Here is a 17,018-nt window from a genome sequence, read left to right on the forward strand (position 1 = left end):
TTGCCAAACATTATTGATTAACTGTAGTTAAAAACAAATGTAAAGTCAATAATACCATATTAAGTTAAAAAAAATCATACGTCTTTTTCAGTTTTTCTTCTTAAAGAAAGAAGAGTTCATATAAATAAGTGATTATTACATTACAATCTACTTGTCTTTAGAGTAAAACATTTATCAAAATATGCCCATATAAAGATGTCAATATCATAAATTTGTTAGAAAATGCATCTAAATAGTTGTAAGAAAATCTATCTATTAAATTACCAGAGAATTCGAACTCATATTTGATGGAAACTAAAAAGAGTGATGGTGGATGGTCACCTTCAACATTATTGAGAATGGCAATGGTTTATTTAAGTGCAAAAACAATTGCGTTTGTTTAATTAAAAAAAGCACATTTGGCTTAGGGGAAGAACATTTGATCCCTTTCAACATTTGAAATAATTAAGTAGAGATAGTTTTATCCCTTACAAAATATGAGAGAAATATGTCTCTCAAATATTAAAAAGAATAAGTACTGTATAAGATTTAATATAAATTAAATTAGTTTTATTAATGTAATATTATATAACATGAGTTGTAATATAATTAATAATCTTATGTAGTTCCAAAAAAAAAAAAAAAGCAAAACAATAGAAAATGGTAAAGGTGGAGTGTTTGAAATTTGAAATAAGAAGAAATTATTTGAAGCAAAAAGAGAAAAGAGGAAGAGTATGCCGTATGAAACGACATAGTATACATCTGGAGAAGGGGGGGGGGGGGGGGGAGGGGGCGGGCGGTGGAGGATTGTTGTCGTATTGTGTGGGTAAAGAGAGCCAGTTGTCTTTCGTCCCAATAATAATACTTAAAAAAACAGAAAGAAGAAAGAAGAAAAAGACCAAATGCCAGCATGTCATATGTGGCTTGTACCCATTCCCAGAAGCCCTTTATGCTGAGAGTTCAGTCAGCGGTGACAGCCTGGATGCGACCGTGAGTAGTGGACCAGACCAGAGAGAGAGAGAGAGTCCATGTCCATGTAATGAATATCCCAAGGGTTTGATTGCCATTTATTTGCCAATGCCTGCTACTGCTGACCCCACACTGCATCCCAGCTGGCTCTCTCAGTCATTTTATTTATTTTTAACTTCTGTTGCTCTTTTCGAATCGTACTCCTACGTGGCGGCCTCCATTCTCTCAGTCCTTTCCTCCTAGGTAGTAGGTACTAGTACTACTAGCGACTCTTGCTTCTCCACAGCCATGCGGATGATCGACGCCTTTTTAGATATCTTGGTCCTTTTAATAGATTTATATGCATGCATGCATGTATGTATGTTTGTATGTATGTATATATGTATGTTCCAGTTTTCATTTTATTTCTTTCTATTTCTAAATTTTTTGTGTCACTTACAATCTTTTAATTTTCATCCCCTACAGCTAACAGGGTCTCTATTAAATAGTTACACATAGCTCAAACAAGATTTAATTTGAGAACCTCACCTCCAATGTTAGTGGAATCCACTCAACACTTAAACATATATAATAATTTACAAGAGGCGATGGCTCTTCACTCATTTACGACGCCAAAATGAGACTAACTAACTATCACCCAACTATGAACATAATATATTTAATTTATTGAGAATTCAAACATCACTTGTTAGTGATATTAGAGGAGACATTTTATTTTTAATCTCGTTTTGAAATTATAATTATGAAATTACCATTTACTATATATATATAGAGTCATACCTCCTCAAGTTGACATAACGCGTGTGTTAGTGAATTTTCTTTTTGAGAAGAATGTTAGTAAATTAGATATTATCAGAAGTTGAGATATGATGTATAGATTATAGCAGATAGCCAGCCACCTTGTTTGAAGATTAAAGAAGAAGTAAAAATAAAGTTGCAAAATATTGTAATCACGGACAACGAGGCTCGATCGGCTCTTGAATTAATAATATGTACAAAAAAAATATTGACAAAATGATATGATTAGTAAAATGACCCACAAAATCAAAGATTAAAATCAAATGATGATGCTTGTTGGTGAAGTGATTAATCAATCAATTAAAGTTTGACATCACGGATATTGAGTTGAGTTAGTTAAAAGAAATGAAATTTGTTAGTCAATTCCCCCAAGAATCATCGATATATAAAATATAATAACTCTCTCACCATTTACTTTGGAGCTTTATGGATACGCTAGCCATCGTCCAGGCCTGGCTTCTGGAACACGACTCATTTCCCGACGCCATCATCCATCACCGTGCCACAATTCAATCCAGCTGTCTATTATTAGTAGTTGCTTTTGAGTTGTGCACGTCAGCTTGAAACTATTTCTTTTCTTTTCTTTTCTTTTTTCCCCCCTGTTAATTCTTCTTCAATCAATCGTTAAGGAAACGTCATGGGATTGGCGTCCCCCACCCTTCCTCCTATAACTATAACTATATATATATATATATATATATATAATACACACACTTCAGAAATTTATAATTGTTTTATGTTATCAAATTGGGTTGTTTTTAGAGAAATAATACTAATAATTTACCTAATTAAAACAAATAAAGAGTTTGTAAGAAGCTTTGTGAAAGCAACATCGAGCATGATTCGTCAACTCAGCAATTGCCAACCGCCGAAGAGAAATACAATGCAGTAGTTGTATGATGTAACCGTCATAATTTTTTTATCATTCGTAATAATTTTTCTATTATTCATAATCTAATTATCGTTATGAATAGCAAATGTTCCATAATATATATATATATATATTGTGGATATGTATAAGTTATATATACGATAGAATGTTATTACAAACAACTGAAAAAATTTACAGAACATTTGAGTAAGTTTGTTTTCTTGCAAAACAATGTTGTACGTACGTGGTGTTCTCACATGCAAGAAAGAAAAATCAACCATTCCAATTAATATTGTAATATATAACTAAGTGTTTATCTTTTTTCTCAATTGATCTCGTAATTTATGGCTCAAAGTTTTTTTTTTTTTAAATAATTGACAGTGCTTGGCAGCCCTGCAAGGCCAAGAAGCTAATTAATAAAAAACAAATAAAAATTTACATGTATAATTGAGCTTAATACATGCATATTGACTCATTATCAAACTCACAAGTCACGAATTAATTTCACTTTCCCGTGTCATATATCTTCCCCGTTCACAAAGAAACAACTTTTCACTTCTCTTATTTTACTTTGATAACTTTTTTTATATGCATTATATGTGTTTCTACATACTCTTAACGATATTATTTTGAGAAGACGATGACGTATCCGTGCAAACTCAAGACTAAGGCAGTTGAAAGGGGAGCATCATGTGGCCATATTTTAAAAATCCCCAGCTAGTATTTTATTAATACTCATACAATGCATTGCAAAATGCAATTATAGTTGTGGCAAGATGGATTGAATTGTCTAATTAATTATATCATTCATTAATATACATGAACCTAATTAATAATTTTCAGAAGGTGGCATGCAATTCAACAAGTATAGAACTATCCATTAGACCTTAACAACTTTGAATGATGGGTTTTAATTTTAATTTAGAGATATTAGGTGTTTATATGATGTCAGTACTAAAATCCAACAACCCTAGCTAGTATTTTTTTTTTCTTTTTCCCCCTTTTCTAACAAATCGATAATTATATGGTTTTTTGGTGAAAGTAGATGTACTGTTCCTATATATATATATATATATATATATGTATGTAGAGAGAGAGAGAGAGAGAGAGAGAGAGAGAGAGAGAGAGAGAGCTGGCCATATCTTGCCACTTTGTGATTGTTGGTTTCGCTTCTAGCCAATGGAATGACAGAGTGTTGATTAATTAATAATATTAATGGTTGGTTTTAGGAAGTGCATCATATTCTCCAATATATAACTCATATAATTAAATATTATTTATTGCACTTTTTTAAGGACAAAGTAAGTGGGCAGGTATAGTTATTGATTAAATGATTAACCAATACTTCCAACCAAAGATTTGTCAAAAAAACTTGCATTTCTTCGCTCTGACCTCTTCAAGATTTGTCATTCTGATAATGATAAATCCACTTGAATTTGTTACAGCACTATTAAATATTTCTATCTTAGATAATTTCTGAAGTGGCAGTTGGTTGATTGAGATTTGTAACAATGAGGAGTTGAACAACTAAACGCAAGAGAGTAAGTGATGGGTAGCGTGAAGAAAAAGGAATAAGTGATTTTTTTTCTTTGGTTTTAATTTCCCCTTTGAAACTAGCTAGGGCTACTGGGCTACGTGATAATTAAATATTGCATGTGTTTACTGTTAAATTTTGTATTTTTTTCAATAAAACGTTCAAGAATATAATTTTTTATGCCGTTGGGCTCATATGCCTTCTGAAATCCTTGGGTCGACTCGATTCTCATTCAATGGAAGAAAAAAAAAAAAAAAACTGCAGCCAAGATTTATAGCTCAGTAAACAGAATCCAATATCTGTGGATAATATATTTACAATATTAATTAATCTGTCCAAAATTATTGAAACCGTAGCTAGGTCTGCCCAGTTTGGTGGACATGAAATAAACCACGATTTTCTTCTATATTTCAGCTTGTTCATGATTACTAATCATGGGAAAGGACCTTACTCATTTTCGGGATAAGGCAACTGCACTAGTCATGTGAGATTAAGGGTGCTTTTGGGATTGCGATATTTGTATCTTTTAAACTACATCCGTAGAAAGAAAGTTGTAATTATGAAACAAAAGTTAGTAATATTTAGTAAATATAAAATTTAAATAATAATTTTGACAAAATTATTAAAAACATAATAAATTTTTCATCATACAAGTAAAAAAATTATATCAGCATAGTTTCTAAGTTACAGCAGCTACTCTTTACTAAACATTTTAGTGTTGAAGATTAAAAGTTACAGTTGCCCAACCTCAATCCCAAACGCACCCTAAGTTCTGAAGATAATTAATCAAGAATAATTTTGGCACATTAATTAATGATTTGTTAAATCATAAATGACTTTCATTATATTATCTGTGATCGTAAACATTCCAATGTTTCAACAACACATTTATTTATTTTTTTATTTTTTAAAAAATAACATTTGGCTTCAAAATGAAGAAACATATACAATAGATTATCTTCAGTGGTATGACAGAACAAAAGAGTTTTTGTGACCACAGCAACCATTAGAATAACGGCAAGATTAAGCATTTTGATGGTACAATTTTCAAACGAAAGTTATTCCGTCGAAGTGTTGATTTAATCCATTATGAAACGCATGTGATGATTGGAATCCTATGGTCCATTTTTTTTACCCTTTTTTTTCTGGGGTAATGGGAAATCTTTGCCATTTGCCAAGAATAAGATTTTGAAACCACCCTCCAAACAAAAGAAAACAATTTTTAATGGACATTATATTTAACCATGACCCAACTTGTTGGACAAGCAATAAACCAAGTTCGTGCATCGTTTGGTTTCCTAATTAATGCCAATAATGCTATAGACATGTTTCATCGTATTCCTGCTGATGGGGGAAAAAACATAGTAATAATTTAGTGGATCTCTTCTCTTCCTTGACTTTTTATTTTTGTTAAAGAGTATGGATAATTTGAATATTAAGAAGGCATCATCAAGACAGAAATGAGATTATTGATTTAATCTATTATACTAGAATATTTTTATTTCTGTATTGGTGATATTTCCTTAATGGCTCAAAGCCATTTTTCTTTTCCCAATATTTATGAAGCTAGTTGTCATTCTGTTGCTTCCTTTCTTATGCAACTTGCAAATACTATTTGCCCAATAATGTTGCTGAAAATTTAAGAATGAAACTTAAACTTTATCTAAAATACAAAAATAGTTCGATCTTAAAGAAAAAATGATTGATAAAGGTCAATGACCAAATTATTCGGCAAAAATAATTGCTTTCATATATTCAATGATCATTTAAGTAAATTTTTGGCTTCCAAAATATATATATTTTTTGGGACCAGTTGTCTATCAGAATGAATCTTAATGTCACTAGTTGAAGCATCAAGTTCAATGGCCTGCATCAAACTGAGAATATATGCTCCCACAACACACACGGAAAACTCGAATTTAACTGTAATGGTAAATAGGAAGGTGACAATCATTATACCAAAGATTACCGATTGCCATAATCTTTGAAATCAAGTAACATTATAATTTACCTCAAAACATTGAAGTTTTCATTAACATTAATTTACCCTCTCTAATGTAATCATCCTAACCTGGCCCGTTGTACATCCACTGCGATTGATGCAACGAATGCGTTTTTAATAATAATAACAACGCTGAAAAACTTGTCGGGCCATCACCCATGTGGTAACTGAAATTCTTTTTTGGGTGTCTCTGATATTGATTTATTATTAAATGTGATGGTCAGCTTCAATATTCAGTTTCTGAGAATAATATTGATCTAGGAAATGCTTATATATATATATATATATATATTGAAGTCCCAGTTGCGTCTACCTAGTTTTGTGGACATGCAACGAGGCACATGCTATTGCATGGCAGCTAGTGTTGAGCTTGTTCTTCTTCTTGATCATTAATGCCAATCATCGAACTCAAACGTTTGTGCTGACAAAAAAAATAACTAAGGAAAAGAAAATTAAAAAAAAAAAAAAGTATCAAATGGGTCACTACTCACTTCAATAGCACTTTTGGATACAAAGAGGCACCACTTGTTTAACAAATTAAGACGACGCTGGCCATTTATTTAAAGCGGTCCATTATTTTTCCTGGCAATGTCAATTCTAGGAATACGGGTTTGCTCTAGGGGGTCCTCCATTTAATGGCTCACGTGAAATATTTTGACACCCACACACACCCATAAAAGAGGGCTGTTTAAGATAAGTGTTAGCGGATAAAGAAGACTACAAAAAGAGAGATGCCCCTAATGGCAAGTGTTCTGGATTGAGGAAGCATTAGCAGTGCCCGTGTTTCTTTCATGTGAGTATTGTCGCCTTCCCATGTGCATTTATTTCCCTCCTGATTTTTGCTAGATTGATTTTTCACTCAAATTGACATCCGATTTTTCTTATTAGTTTGGCTCTTGGATTTGGATCTTCTATATTGGAGATGTCTTTATCCTTTGAAGGTCATGGCTATTTATTTCATTATGTTTTAAAAAATGACATACATTATCATCCTATATTAAGTATAAAAGTAGAAATTGACTAATTAAACCAAATTTGTTGCTTCATCTATATATTATGCGTCATTAGTACATATAATCATTTGTTTTTGTCCCCTGAAAAAATTAGTTCCCGCAAGTTGTAATATTTTAGCATCAAGCAATGAACTCTTAGCTTAAAAATGTTTAAAAATGTCCGAGTGTGAGAGTGTGTGAGTGAGACAGATATATAAAAGCGAAAAATATAAAGCTTTACATGGACCTAACCCAAATTTAACTACTCATTTGCTTTAAGTAAATTTTTCATGAATCCCCAATAATGATGATAGTTTACCTCTTCAGATTATCTCTTTAACCTTCACTTTTCAATTAGCTTCATTTGCTTACAAAATCATCCTTCCTTATATATATTTTTTCCCAATCCTAAGTTTCGGAGAAATTTGGTTCCAAAGTCAGCAAGTGCAGACCAATTTTTAAGTGTAAAAAAAGGGAAAAAGAAAGTAAGGTTATTTAGTTGCCAAAAAAAAAAAAAAAAAAAAAACTATTGCGGTGCCGGTGTCTTTGAATTGGAGATGAATAGAACTAAAGCCTTTCTAAATGTGAATGGAGTGTGGCTACTACGACAACATGATTTTCTAAGCGTCCCCCCATCCGTTCCCCCCCATTTGCTTCTTTGTGAAAACATTAAAAAAAAAAAAAATTATAGTGAAACTCCACTAATCCTTCAAGTGCACTATTAGCATTACTTTTCGGGGTTTGACCTGGGACAAATAGAAGAACTCTTGACAGCCAGCGATCAAAGCGAAAATTATTACAGTTACCGACACCAAATGGATAATGTTATCACACACCAATGCTTAAGATTTCATTAATCGGGATTTTTCATTACTGACTTCTCACTCAGTGTATCCCACAACAAACGCCCCCCAAGTTTCTCCATCAGTTTTCTTTGTCCTGTTGCTGCAAAGATTTTCTCAAAGCCCGCCTCAGAAAGCTTCTCAAAAATCAGCAAACTAATCTCTTGTTCACACCTACTCATGGGTGTAAAAAGTTCAATTGTAATGTAAATCAAATAATACTATTCCGTGTGTCAAATTGAATTATTGTGTGTGTCTTATACTCTTATTCTCTGTAACTTAGTTAAAAATTGATATTGTTTATTAATAAGCATAATTTTAGAAATGATCATAATTAAGATTAATGACATAAAGTGAGGGGGTCAGATATAACTACTCAATTCTTAATTGCTTTCCAAAATGCGGACTTAGGCCCAAACATTTTGAAAAAGTCAAGTCAGGCACGAGGATTACGAATTTGGAATTTTTTTTTAGCCAAAGTGAGATTTTATAAAACTTTAGGGATGTTGGTCAACATATGCATCCGGCCTCCGCCTATATATTATAATATCATATAATGTATTAGTACATCAGTGTGCTTAATTAGATCATTACTTCTATTTTCTTTTGCGCCCTCGATTAAAGGGTGGTACAATTAGGTTCGATCTTTTATGAAATTGAGTTGAATCGAATGGTTATTTCTATAATTATGAATCGAACCGATGTACTTTTGATTTCTAGTTTAGTTCGGTTTTTTCAAATTTTTAAACTTCATTTTTTTTAAAAATTTTTCCAAACCAAATCAAACCCTTGGTTAGGTTCAATTTTTTTTAGCAGAATGGATTTTTTATCCATCCCTACCCTTGATTATTAACAAGAATGAGCAGTTGCTCATGTTGTTCAATTTAAACACAGTATAACAGTTCGTGTATAAATATATATATACATATGCACTCTTTAATCTCATCCCACTTAAATATATAAATATATCAACAAATTAAGAATTTCAAAAATTTTAGAGATGGATTGCGCCATTGAACACACTCACTTATTTGTAATTGTATAAATCACTGATCAGAGTACAATTTCAAAGAAGAGGTGTTAGAAGCAACATCCGTTTGGTTTCGGAGGAATTTTTTGAACCATAAAGCAGAGTTTTTAAGGGATCTTCTCAATCCATCTTTGTAGTCTACATAAATGATCCCAAATCGAGATGTATAACCATATTCCCACTCATAGTTGTCGAGAAATGACCATGCAAAATATCCTCTCACGTCAACACCTCCACTACTGCCGATAAAACAAATCAAAATAAATACTACTATATGTAATTTTCAACTAGCTAGCATCCCTTGCTTAGAAAGGATTTGTTTTTTTTTTTAAGAAAAAAAATGAAGAAGAAGAAGAAGCAGCAAAGAGTAAGAAAATCTAAAAAGGGATACTACTTAATCAAAATCTCTGGCTACTTACTTGATAGCTTCAAGGATATATGATAGATGGTCGTTATAGTAATTCACCCGCACCGTATCGTTCAGAGCATAACTAATAGGCCATGAGCTACTGTTCACATCACCCACTCCTAAAAATTAAGAGTCATAAAATAATTATCTTAAAATCAACAAATCGTATATTTAGAGTCAAAATTGTCGTGCATGTAGAAGTAATTAAGATTTAATTAGTGTTGAATTACCATTTTCAGTTATGTAAATGGGAGGAGGATTGTATTTTTTCTTTAGATACAGCAAAAGTTCTCGAATTCCCTTCGGGTAAATGGAAAGCCAGTCCGAACCCGTCTGCAAAATCATATAATTACATAATCGATTTGCAAAACCATGCCTATGAACCCCGCAAAACACACCCCCCAAAAAAAGAAAAAAAAAACAAAATAGAGGATTTTACCGGCTGACCAAGGGGAAATCCATTTTTCTCCTCTGTTACATTAATAAGTTACAGTTTTAGTAAAATTGTAAATAAAAATTAACCCAAAAAAGTTTTTTTTTTTTTTTAAAAGAAAGAGAATTGTTCAGTAGATTGTTTGGGCCGTAATGTATGGCTTACTAGTTCGATTAACACGACTGTCTGTTGTATAACTGAAGTTGGTGTTGCTAAAAGATGTTACTTCCTCTGCATAATCTGCAGTATAGTAATTTAATCCAAGGAAATCAACTGATCCTTTTACCATTTCTGCTTGTGATTTTGTGAATTTGGGCAGTCGATTGCCCACCAAACGCTGCATGCTCCTTGGGTAGCTTCCGTATGTGATAGGATTGAAAAACCTGCATGCAAATGTTAATTATATATCTTAATACTAAAATTAGTTGTTACCAAATTAAAGAGAGGGAAATAATTGATTGAGGCATAAGTATTAAAAAGTCAGTCATCGAACTCACCATCCGAATTTAAAATCAATAGCTCGAGAGGCAGCTTTCTTGGAAGCAACTGTTGGAAATTTAGGCACAGCCCAGATAGAGCTGATTGTAATCCCAATTAAGCCGTTCTGAGATGGCTGCAAAAGGCCAAATTAACTTTGTTACATAATTAATTAATTATACGTATGTGTCTACAAATCAAATTCAAATTCGAACCTGATAATTTTGTCTGTACAATTTTACAGCGGTTGCATGGCTAAGAATAAGGTGATGAGCTGCCACATAAGGTTCTGTGGCGGAGTTGCCGGCCGGGCAGTTTCCGATGTAGTTCGAACATCGTCCAGGAGCGTGGGTACCTTTTGCATACCCATTTTCACCAACTGTCTCCGGCTCGTTCAAAGTTATCCAGTGCTTAACTCTGTCACCAAATTCTTTGAAGCACAAGTCCGCATAGTCACCAAAATCTTTTCTGTTCATTACAAACATATAATAATCGTTTGTGATACCCAAACTGTAGCCTTGAATATAGAATCTCATCAGTACGTAAATTGTAAAATATATATGTTTTTAGTTAACTAATTAAACTTACACAATTTTAGGACTTAAGAATCCACCATATTCATCTTCTAGAGCTTGCGGAGTGTCCCAATGGAATAAAGTCACAAAGGGCTTTAAGCCTGCTAATAAAAGTTAGCATAGCCATGAATTGTTAAATGAGATAATAAAAAGATAAAATGTGGATTAGAATTACAATGCAGAGAAGATTGGGAGTTGACCGTTTGATATGAGCTCGTTGATGAGATTATTGTAGAAATCGACACCTTGTTGGTTGACTCCCCCACTAATATTTCCATCTACGGGCAAATAGATTAAAACTCCAGTTAGATCATACAGGTGTCATAATTAACTATAATTGATTGCCTCGATCGGATAATGTGAAAATGCACATAATTATGCATTGAATTTTGTCGGCCAATCTTTGTAACGAATGAATTTTATAAAATGTTTCTTAATTTGCTAAGCAAAGGAGATGGATCCAAAACGCCAGTGTGTGTGTGTGTATAAGTTATTAACGTTAAAGAGCAAATCTCAATCAATAAACGTATAATATTTGCGGAAAGTTTAAATTTGCTTAAGTTATGGATACATCATCTTACGAGGTAAAATTCTGGACCATGATATTGAGAATCTGAGGGAGTCGAAACCAACTTGCTTCACCAAAGCAATGTCCTCCTGTCATTAATAATTCTCAATCATTTTCTTAAACGAGGAAAAAAATGGAATTTAAAATGCCCCCTCTCTCTTTCACTTCAATTAACAAATTAAAAAAAAAAACCATACTGCGGCAGAAAATTAATAATTATCAACCATACGCACACGTACCTTGTAACGAAAGTAAAAGTTGTCAGCTACATCCCCATTACTGTGGTCCAAAATTTTCTCTGCCATGGCACCAAAAAACACCGCACTGGTAAGGTAACTCTCGCATGAAAGAAAAATTAACATGAAATTCCCTTAAATATTGATATTGCAATGCCAATAATAACATCTAGGTTCCCAAAATTTAATTATTGGTTGCAATAACAGCATCTAGGTCCGCATGTTTTTATGATTTCTCAAATGAATCTCTAAATTGATAAGACGCACCCTACTCGATACACATGCTCTCATTCTTTCACTAGTGTAAGGGTAATTTTGTCATTTTGACACAATTTAAGGACCCATGCGAAATAGACAGATAGAAAAACTACGTGAGAAACACGGGGACCAAGAACCAGATGTCATTACACAATTATGATTGATGGCCAAAAACTCAAAACTAATTGATCTGTGAGGGTAATTTGGTCATTTTGGAATGGATCAGGCACCAACTTTTTAATATACGTGGAGCAAATCTCTTTCGCACAAGTGCACATCTCGCTTGCGGCTTGCCTACCTACTTTTATCTTTTTCAGTGGATCATCTGCACCGGCGGTGCGCAGTAAGTGTTAATTGTAATTAGCTATTCTAAGCATCAAAAGATTAACCCCTCCAGGATATTACCAGAAGCGAATCATAACAGTAGTATTGTATCGCTGAATATATAATAATTGTGCTAGTTCTAGTTGAGTTTCATTCATATCGTATTTCTTTTGGTTTAATTAGGAGAGAGAAACTGATCACCTGGTTGATCCATGGCGAAGGTATCCCATACGCTTGGTTTCCTCCCTCCAACGTGAGCTGCTCCTTCATACTGGTCAGGAAATGAAGAATTAATGAATGAAGAAACACATTTAATTTGTGTGGATGTGTGTGAATGTATTTTAATTATACCTGGTAAGCACTTGATGCTGTTCCAAATAAAAACTCAGGCGGAAAGCTATTCCGAGTGGAGCCGTAGCAGGGGAGGCATACAGATGATAAGCAAATCGAAGATGTGATCAGATAACAGACAAAAAGATTCTGAAATTTAACTTCCACTCTCCCTACCTCTCCCTTCCGATGAATTATATATGGAAGCTTCATCATTATGAACTAATAGAAGTATATGATGCATAACCTAACCCGCCCCCAAATACATATATTAATTAAGCAGTACGTACAGTTTGCTATTATTTTATTCAATTTCAACCGTAGAAGGCGCAAGAAGGATAAGACTTATATTGATATTGAATTGCATACCTATGGTTCGGAATAGTACGACAACTACTCCTCGTTGTTAATATTCAACTCTCTCATTTTTTCTGTTGGAAGAAATGATCAGGAATCACTCTACTATTTTTCATTTTATCATTCAGGTCACTAAGGGCCTGTTTGGTACCGTTTTCAAGCCTCTGTTTTCGTTTTCGTTTTGAGGATACAGATGTAATTCGTGTTTGGTGGGCTAAACTCAGAAACAAATTATAAAACAAAAAATTCAGATTCAACTTTCCAGTTGTAAAGTTGAAAACATGTTTAATGCGTTTTCAAATGAATTACAATTCACACTCAAGAACAAATTACAGAACAAATCTCGGCTCGTGTTCACTTCATCAACAGCTCCCAAAGTCCCCGATCTAAACTCTCCGCACTCACTATCACTCTCTTCTTCCTCTTTCTCTAGATCTACAACACATATCTCTCCCTCTAACTCGATCTGCCACTCCGTTGCTGCTGCTGCTCGATCTCGGCTGTTGCAGCTGCTGTCTTCACTTGGTATTTGCTCCAGCTACTTCCAGTTCGTTGCTGCTGCTGCTGCTCTTCCAGTTCGTTGCTGCTGCTGCTAGATCCTGCTGCTGCTGCTCTTCCACTCGCGTGCTACTGCTGCTAGATCCTGCTGCTGCTGCTCTTTCACTCGGTTGCTGCTGCTGCTCTTTCACTTGATTGCTGCTGCTCTTCCACTCGCGTGCTGCTGCTGCTAGATCCTGCTGCTGCTGCTCTTCCACTCGCGTGCTGCTGCTGCTAGATCCTGCTGCTGCTGCTGCTCTTTCACTCGCTTGCTGCTGCTGCTCTTTCACTTGCTTGCTGCCGCTGCTAGATCCTGCTGCTGCAGCTGCTCTTCCACTCGCTTGCTGCCACCACTTACTGGTATATTTCTTTCTTTTTTTCTATTTGGCTGCACTTTGACTGTAATTCTTTTTGTTTAGCTTGGACCCATATGATGTTCAATTCGGCAAATTGGATTCAATTGGGCAAATTGGATGTTGTTATGTTCAATTAGTTTTTTAGGCAAATTAATTGGGTGTACTTCTTGATTATCTTGTGCAAGATTTGCTCTGGTTTTAAGTGGCATGTGGAAACTATTTTAAGTGGCATGTTCAATTCGGCAAATTGGAAACTGTTCTTGATTATTTTCTTTAGATTGTTTCAGATTCTAGGTCGTAGCAATGATATTTCAGCATGAGAGCAACTGGCCATGAGCTGGAACAGATGGGCTGGAATTTCTCTCCTAGGTGGAGTTCTGTACATTGTGCTGATGATCCCTTTCACGACGAACAGTTTTCCAAGGGCTCAGAACATAGTAGTCATGATTTAGACCCATGAAGTACCAAGAATTTATATTTATGGTGGTTAGCAGAAAATCTCACTCTTGAATCTAGACACATTTGGTACATATTTGTCAAGTATTTTGAAGCTTTACTCTGACTCTAGACACAATAGTTTATTAGAACCTGAAAGATAGAATAGATAGAAATACAATGTATGCGTTACATTTTTGTTCAGACACAACGAAGAAATCCACACGAAATTGTTACTAGGATGGTGGTGCCACGATGAAACTGGAGATCAAAATCGAGCAAGGCACTTGTACTGTTTGATTTGGTGCAAACATTGTTGCCAATTTTGTTGTAATGTTTCATTGGTGACATAATGGAATTCCTTATTACCCATGCCATTTTTATTTAATTTTCTTCCCACCGCATTCCCATGATTGTTGAAGTGACTTGAAAGAATTAATATCTTCTTGCTGGAGCCCGTAGACATGGATGCTTGCAAACATAGATAGAAGTTTTACCTTTGGTTGATTTGCCAGTTTAAAGAGTCTTGTTTAGTGTTTGTTGGCCTTGAATGTCTTGATATGGATATGGAGCCAAAACAATTGCAAGACGTGTTTCGATTACTACCAAAAGCCGTGCATGTCACACTAAACCATCGAACTTGAATGCTGCCGGGACTGGCATTGGGATTGGGATTGGGATTGGAACAGGGACCGTGAGTTCTCCTCTGTTTCTCGGATGGAATTGCGGTTTTTATGTGGCATGATTACATACGTAATGCATAATGTGTATCATGTAGTTTTTTATAATTATTTTCTTTAAATCATGTGTTGTAATGTATATCTTAATTATATAGTGTAAAAACAATGACAATGTCAATTTTTTTTAATTAATGTTAATTCTTAAACTTTATTATCATGTAATTTTTTTTATTAAATTTGGTTAAATTATTTTGTTGTATTTGTGTGTATTAGCTAAATAATTATTTTATAACTATAAATATAATGTAAATGATTAGTAAAAACTGTTTTTAAAAAAAGCATTACCAAACGCATATTCTCTGTTTTTATCATTTCTAACTGTGTCTACCAAACGCATATTACTGTTTTCAGTTTTAAAATATAGGATACAGAAAATGATACCAAACGCATATTTAAATTCGAAATACAGTAACTGCAAAACACCATTTTCATTTTCATTTTTATTCTCAGAAAATACAGATTCAAAAACAATACCAAACAGGCCCTAATACTCTTTCATTTCTTTTTCTTTTTAAATTATGTCTCGAAAAAGAATTTATAAATTATATAATTTTAATGTTCTAATTAATTAACTATTTAAGCATAAATGTGGCATTTTAATATTTAGAATCATTCATTTTGACAATGGATATTATCAATCATATACCTTTAAATGACATCAGTATCAAACGTGCTACAACACTTTTCAAGTATATCACTCGTATACCCTAAGTTGACAAAACACTTCTGCTGTCCACCAATCCGTTAACTACCGACTGCCGTTTGCAAGTGCTGACATCATAGGGGTAATCTAGTCTTTTAAAAAAAGACATGACATCCCATTTACCTAGTAAAAAATGACATGTCATATGACATATATTGATAAAAATGACATGTCATCTCATTTATCAGATAATTATTAATAATTGCTATAAAAAAAAAGTTACTTGACAACCGAATCTACTCCTCCAAAATTTAACCTAAATTTTTGAAGATCTACTCCTCCAAGTTCCAACTGGAATTTTTTATGGTGTAATATGTATAATTGTAAATAATATGTTGTTAATAATTTTTTATGATATAATATGGATTTTTTACGGATAATTGTTAATAATATGTACCATTAATAATTCATATTTTTTAATAAAAAAATGTATTTTTAATAACAAAATTAAAAAATTATGTATTGAAAATTTACGTTAATTTTTGGGGTAAATTTATATTTTTATCTCATTTTGAGTTTCAAGGGCGAAATAGTTAATTTGCCACAATTCTGTTAACTTTCTAATGGAAGTTAACGAATTGGTGGACTGCAGAAATGTTTTGTCAACTTAAAGTATACGAGTGATACACTTGAAAAATATTGTAACACGTTTGATACGGATGTCATTTAAGGATATATGACTAATAATTTCCCTTTTGACAAACGCATTATAGTAGATTATAAGTGAGATTATAATAGTACGTACAATAACCCAAAACATGTGTGTTTCCTATTAAAACAATCAGTGATTTTATTTAGCAATATTTTATGAGTTGATTTATTAATACTATGGAAAGCAATAGCTGATTCAGCTGAGTTCGTGGGAAAATTAAAGTATCTAGAGTAGTCTATGTATTGATCGCATCTTATATATTTTTCAAACAACTCTCCTATAAGCAAGCTTCCAATAATCGTTATTTGCGTACCTAATTTTGAAGTTATCATATTCATTTGTAGAAAATGAACGAACTTGTCATTTGGAATTTCAAATAAATTGACTCTAAAGTCCATAATCAATATGATACTTTCAAGTAGATTATGCTGACCTCTTAGATTAAAAATTTCCCTTTTCAAGATTTCTTTATGACTAATACATTGATTCATTTAGAAAAAAATGACATGTATGTCCTTTGATATCAGAGGAGGATCAACCTCTTGACCAGTGGGAGCCAACTTCTCGCTAGGAGAAAATAATTTTGAAAAAATTAAAAGAAAAATTACTTG

General features: G+C 33.3%; 1 protein-coding gene and 1 long non-coding RNA gene across 6 annotated transcripts; one reads left to right on the top strand and one right to left on the bottom strand.

The window, feature by feature from the left end:
- Positions 1 to 8,992: 8,992 nt before the first annotated feature.
- Positions 8,993 to 13,106, bottom strand: LOC102630164 (beta-glucosidase 17-like). Of its 4 annotated transcripts, XM_052440179.1 has the most exons (14): positions 12,997 to 13,106; positions 12,649 to 12,694; positions 12,499 to 12,568; positions 11,719 to 11,777; positions 11,493 to 11,568; positions 11,112 to 11,189; positions 10,925 to 11,012; positions 10,552 to 10,804; positions 10,357 to 10,472; positions 10,025 to 10,242; positions 9,866 to 9,897; positions 9,657 to 9,759; positions 9,437 to 9,545; positions 8,993 to 9,256 (listed from the first exon to the last, which is right to left on the bottom strand). In XM_052440179.1, exons 3-14 carry the CDS (start codon positions 12,509 to 12,511, stop codon positions 9,034 to 9,036), a joined length of 1,368 nt encoding a protein of 455 aa, XP_052296139.1. In that variant the 5' UTR covers positions 12,512 to 12,568; positions 12,649 to 12,694; positions 12,997 to 13,106; the 3' UTR covers positions 8,993 to 9,033. The 4 variants fall into 4 exon arrangements, with proteins under 4 accessions (XP_052296139.1, XP_006482833.1, XP_006482832.1 ...); XM_006482770.4 differs by lacking the exon at positions 12,997 to 13,106 and having other exon boundaries at positions 8,993 to 9,253; positions 12,649 to 12,983; XM_006482769.4 differs by lacking the exon at positions 12,997 to 13,106 and having other exon boundaries at positions 12,649 to 12,983.
- Positions 13,107 to 13,235: 129 nt separating this feature from the next.
- Positions 13,236 to 14,678, top strand: LOC102631073 (uncharacterized). 2 transcript variants are annotated; one of them, XR_371114.3, is made up of 2 exons: positions 13,236 to 13,881; positions 14,155 to 14,678. It is a non-coding gene; the product is annotated as an uncharacterized LOC102631073 (long non-coding RNA). The 2 variants fall into 2 exon arrangements; XR_003066265.2 differs by having other exon boundaries at positions 14,165 to 14,678.
- Positions 14,679 to 17,018: the final 2,340 nt, after the last annotated feature.

This window comes from Citrus sinensis, chromosome 4 (assembly GCF_022201045.2).
Source record: "Citrus sinensis cultivar Valencia sweet orange chromosome 4, DVS_A1.0, whole genome shotgun sequence".
Classification (NCBI taxonomy): domain Eukaryota; kingdom Viridiplantae; phylum Streptophyta; class Magnoliopsida; order Sapindales; family Rutaceae; genus Citrus; species Citrus sinensis.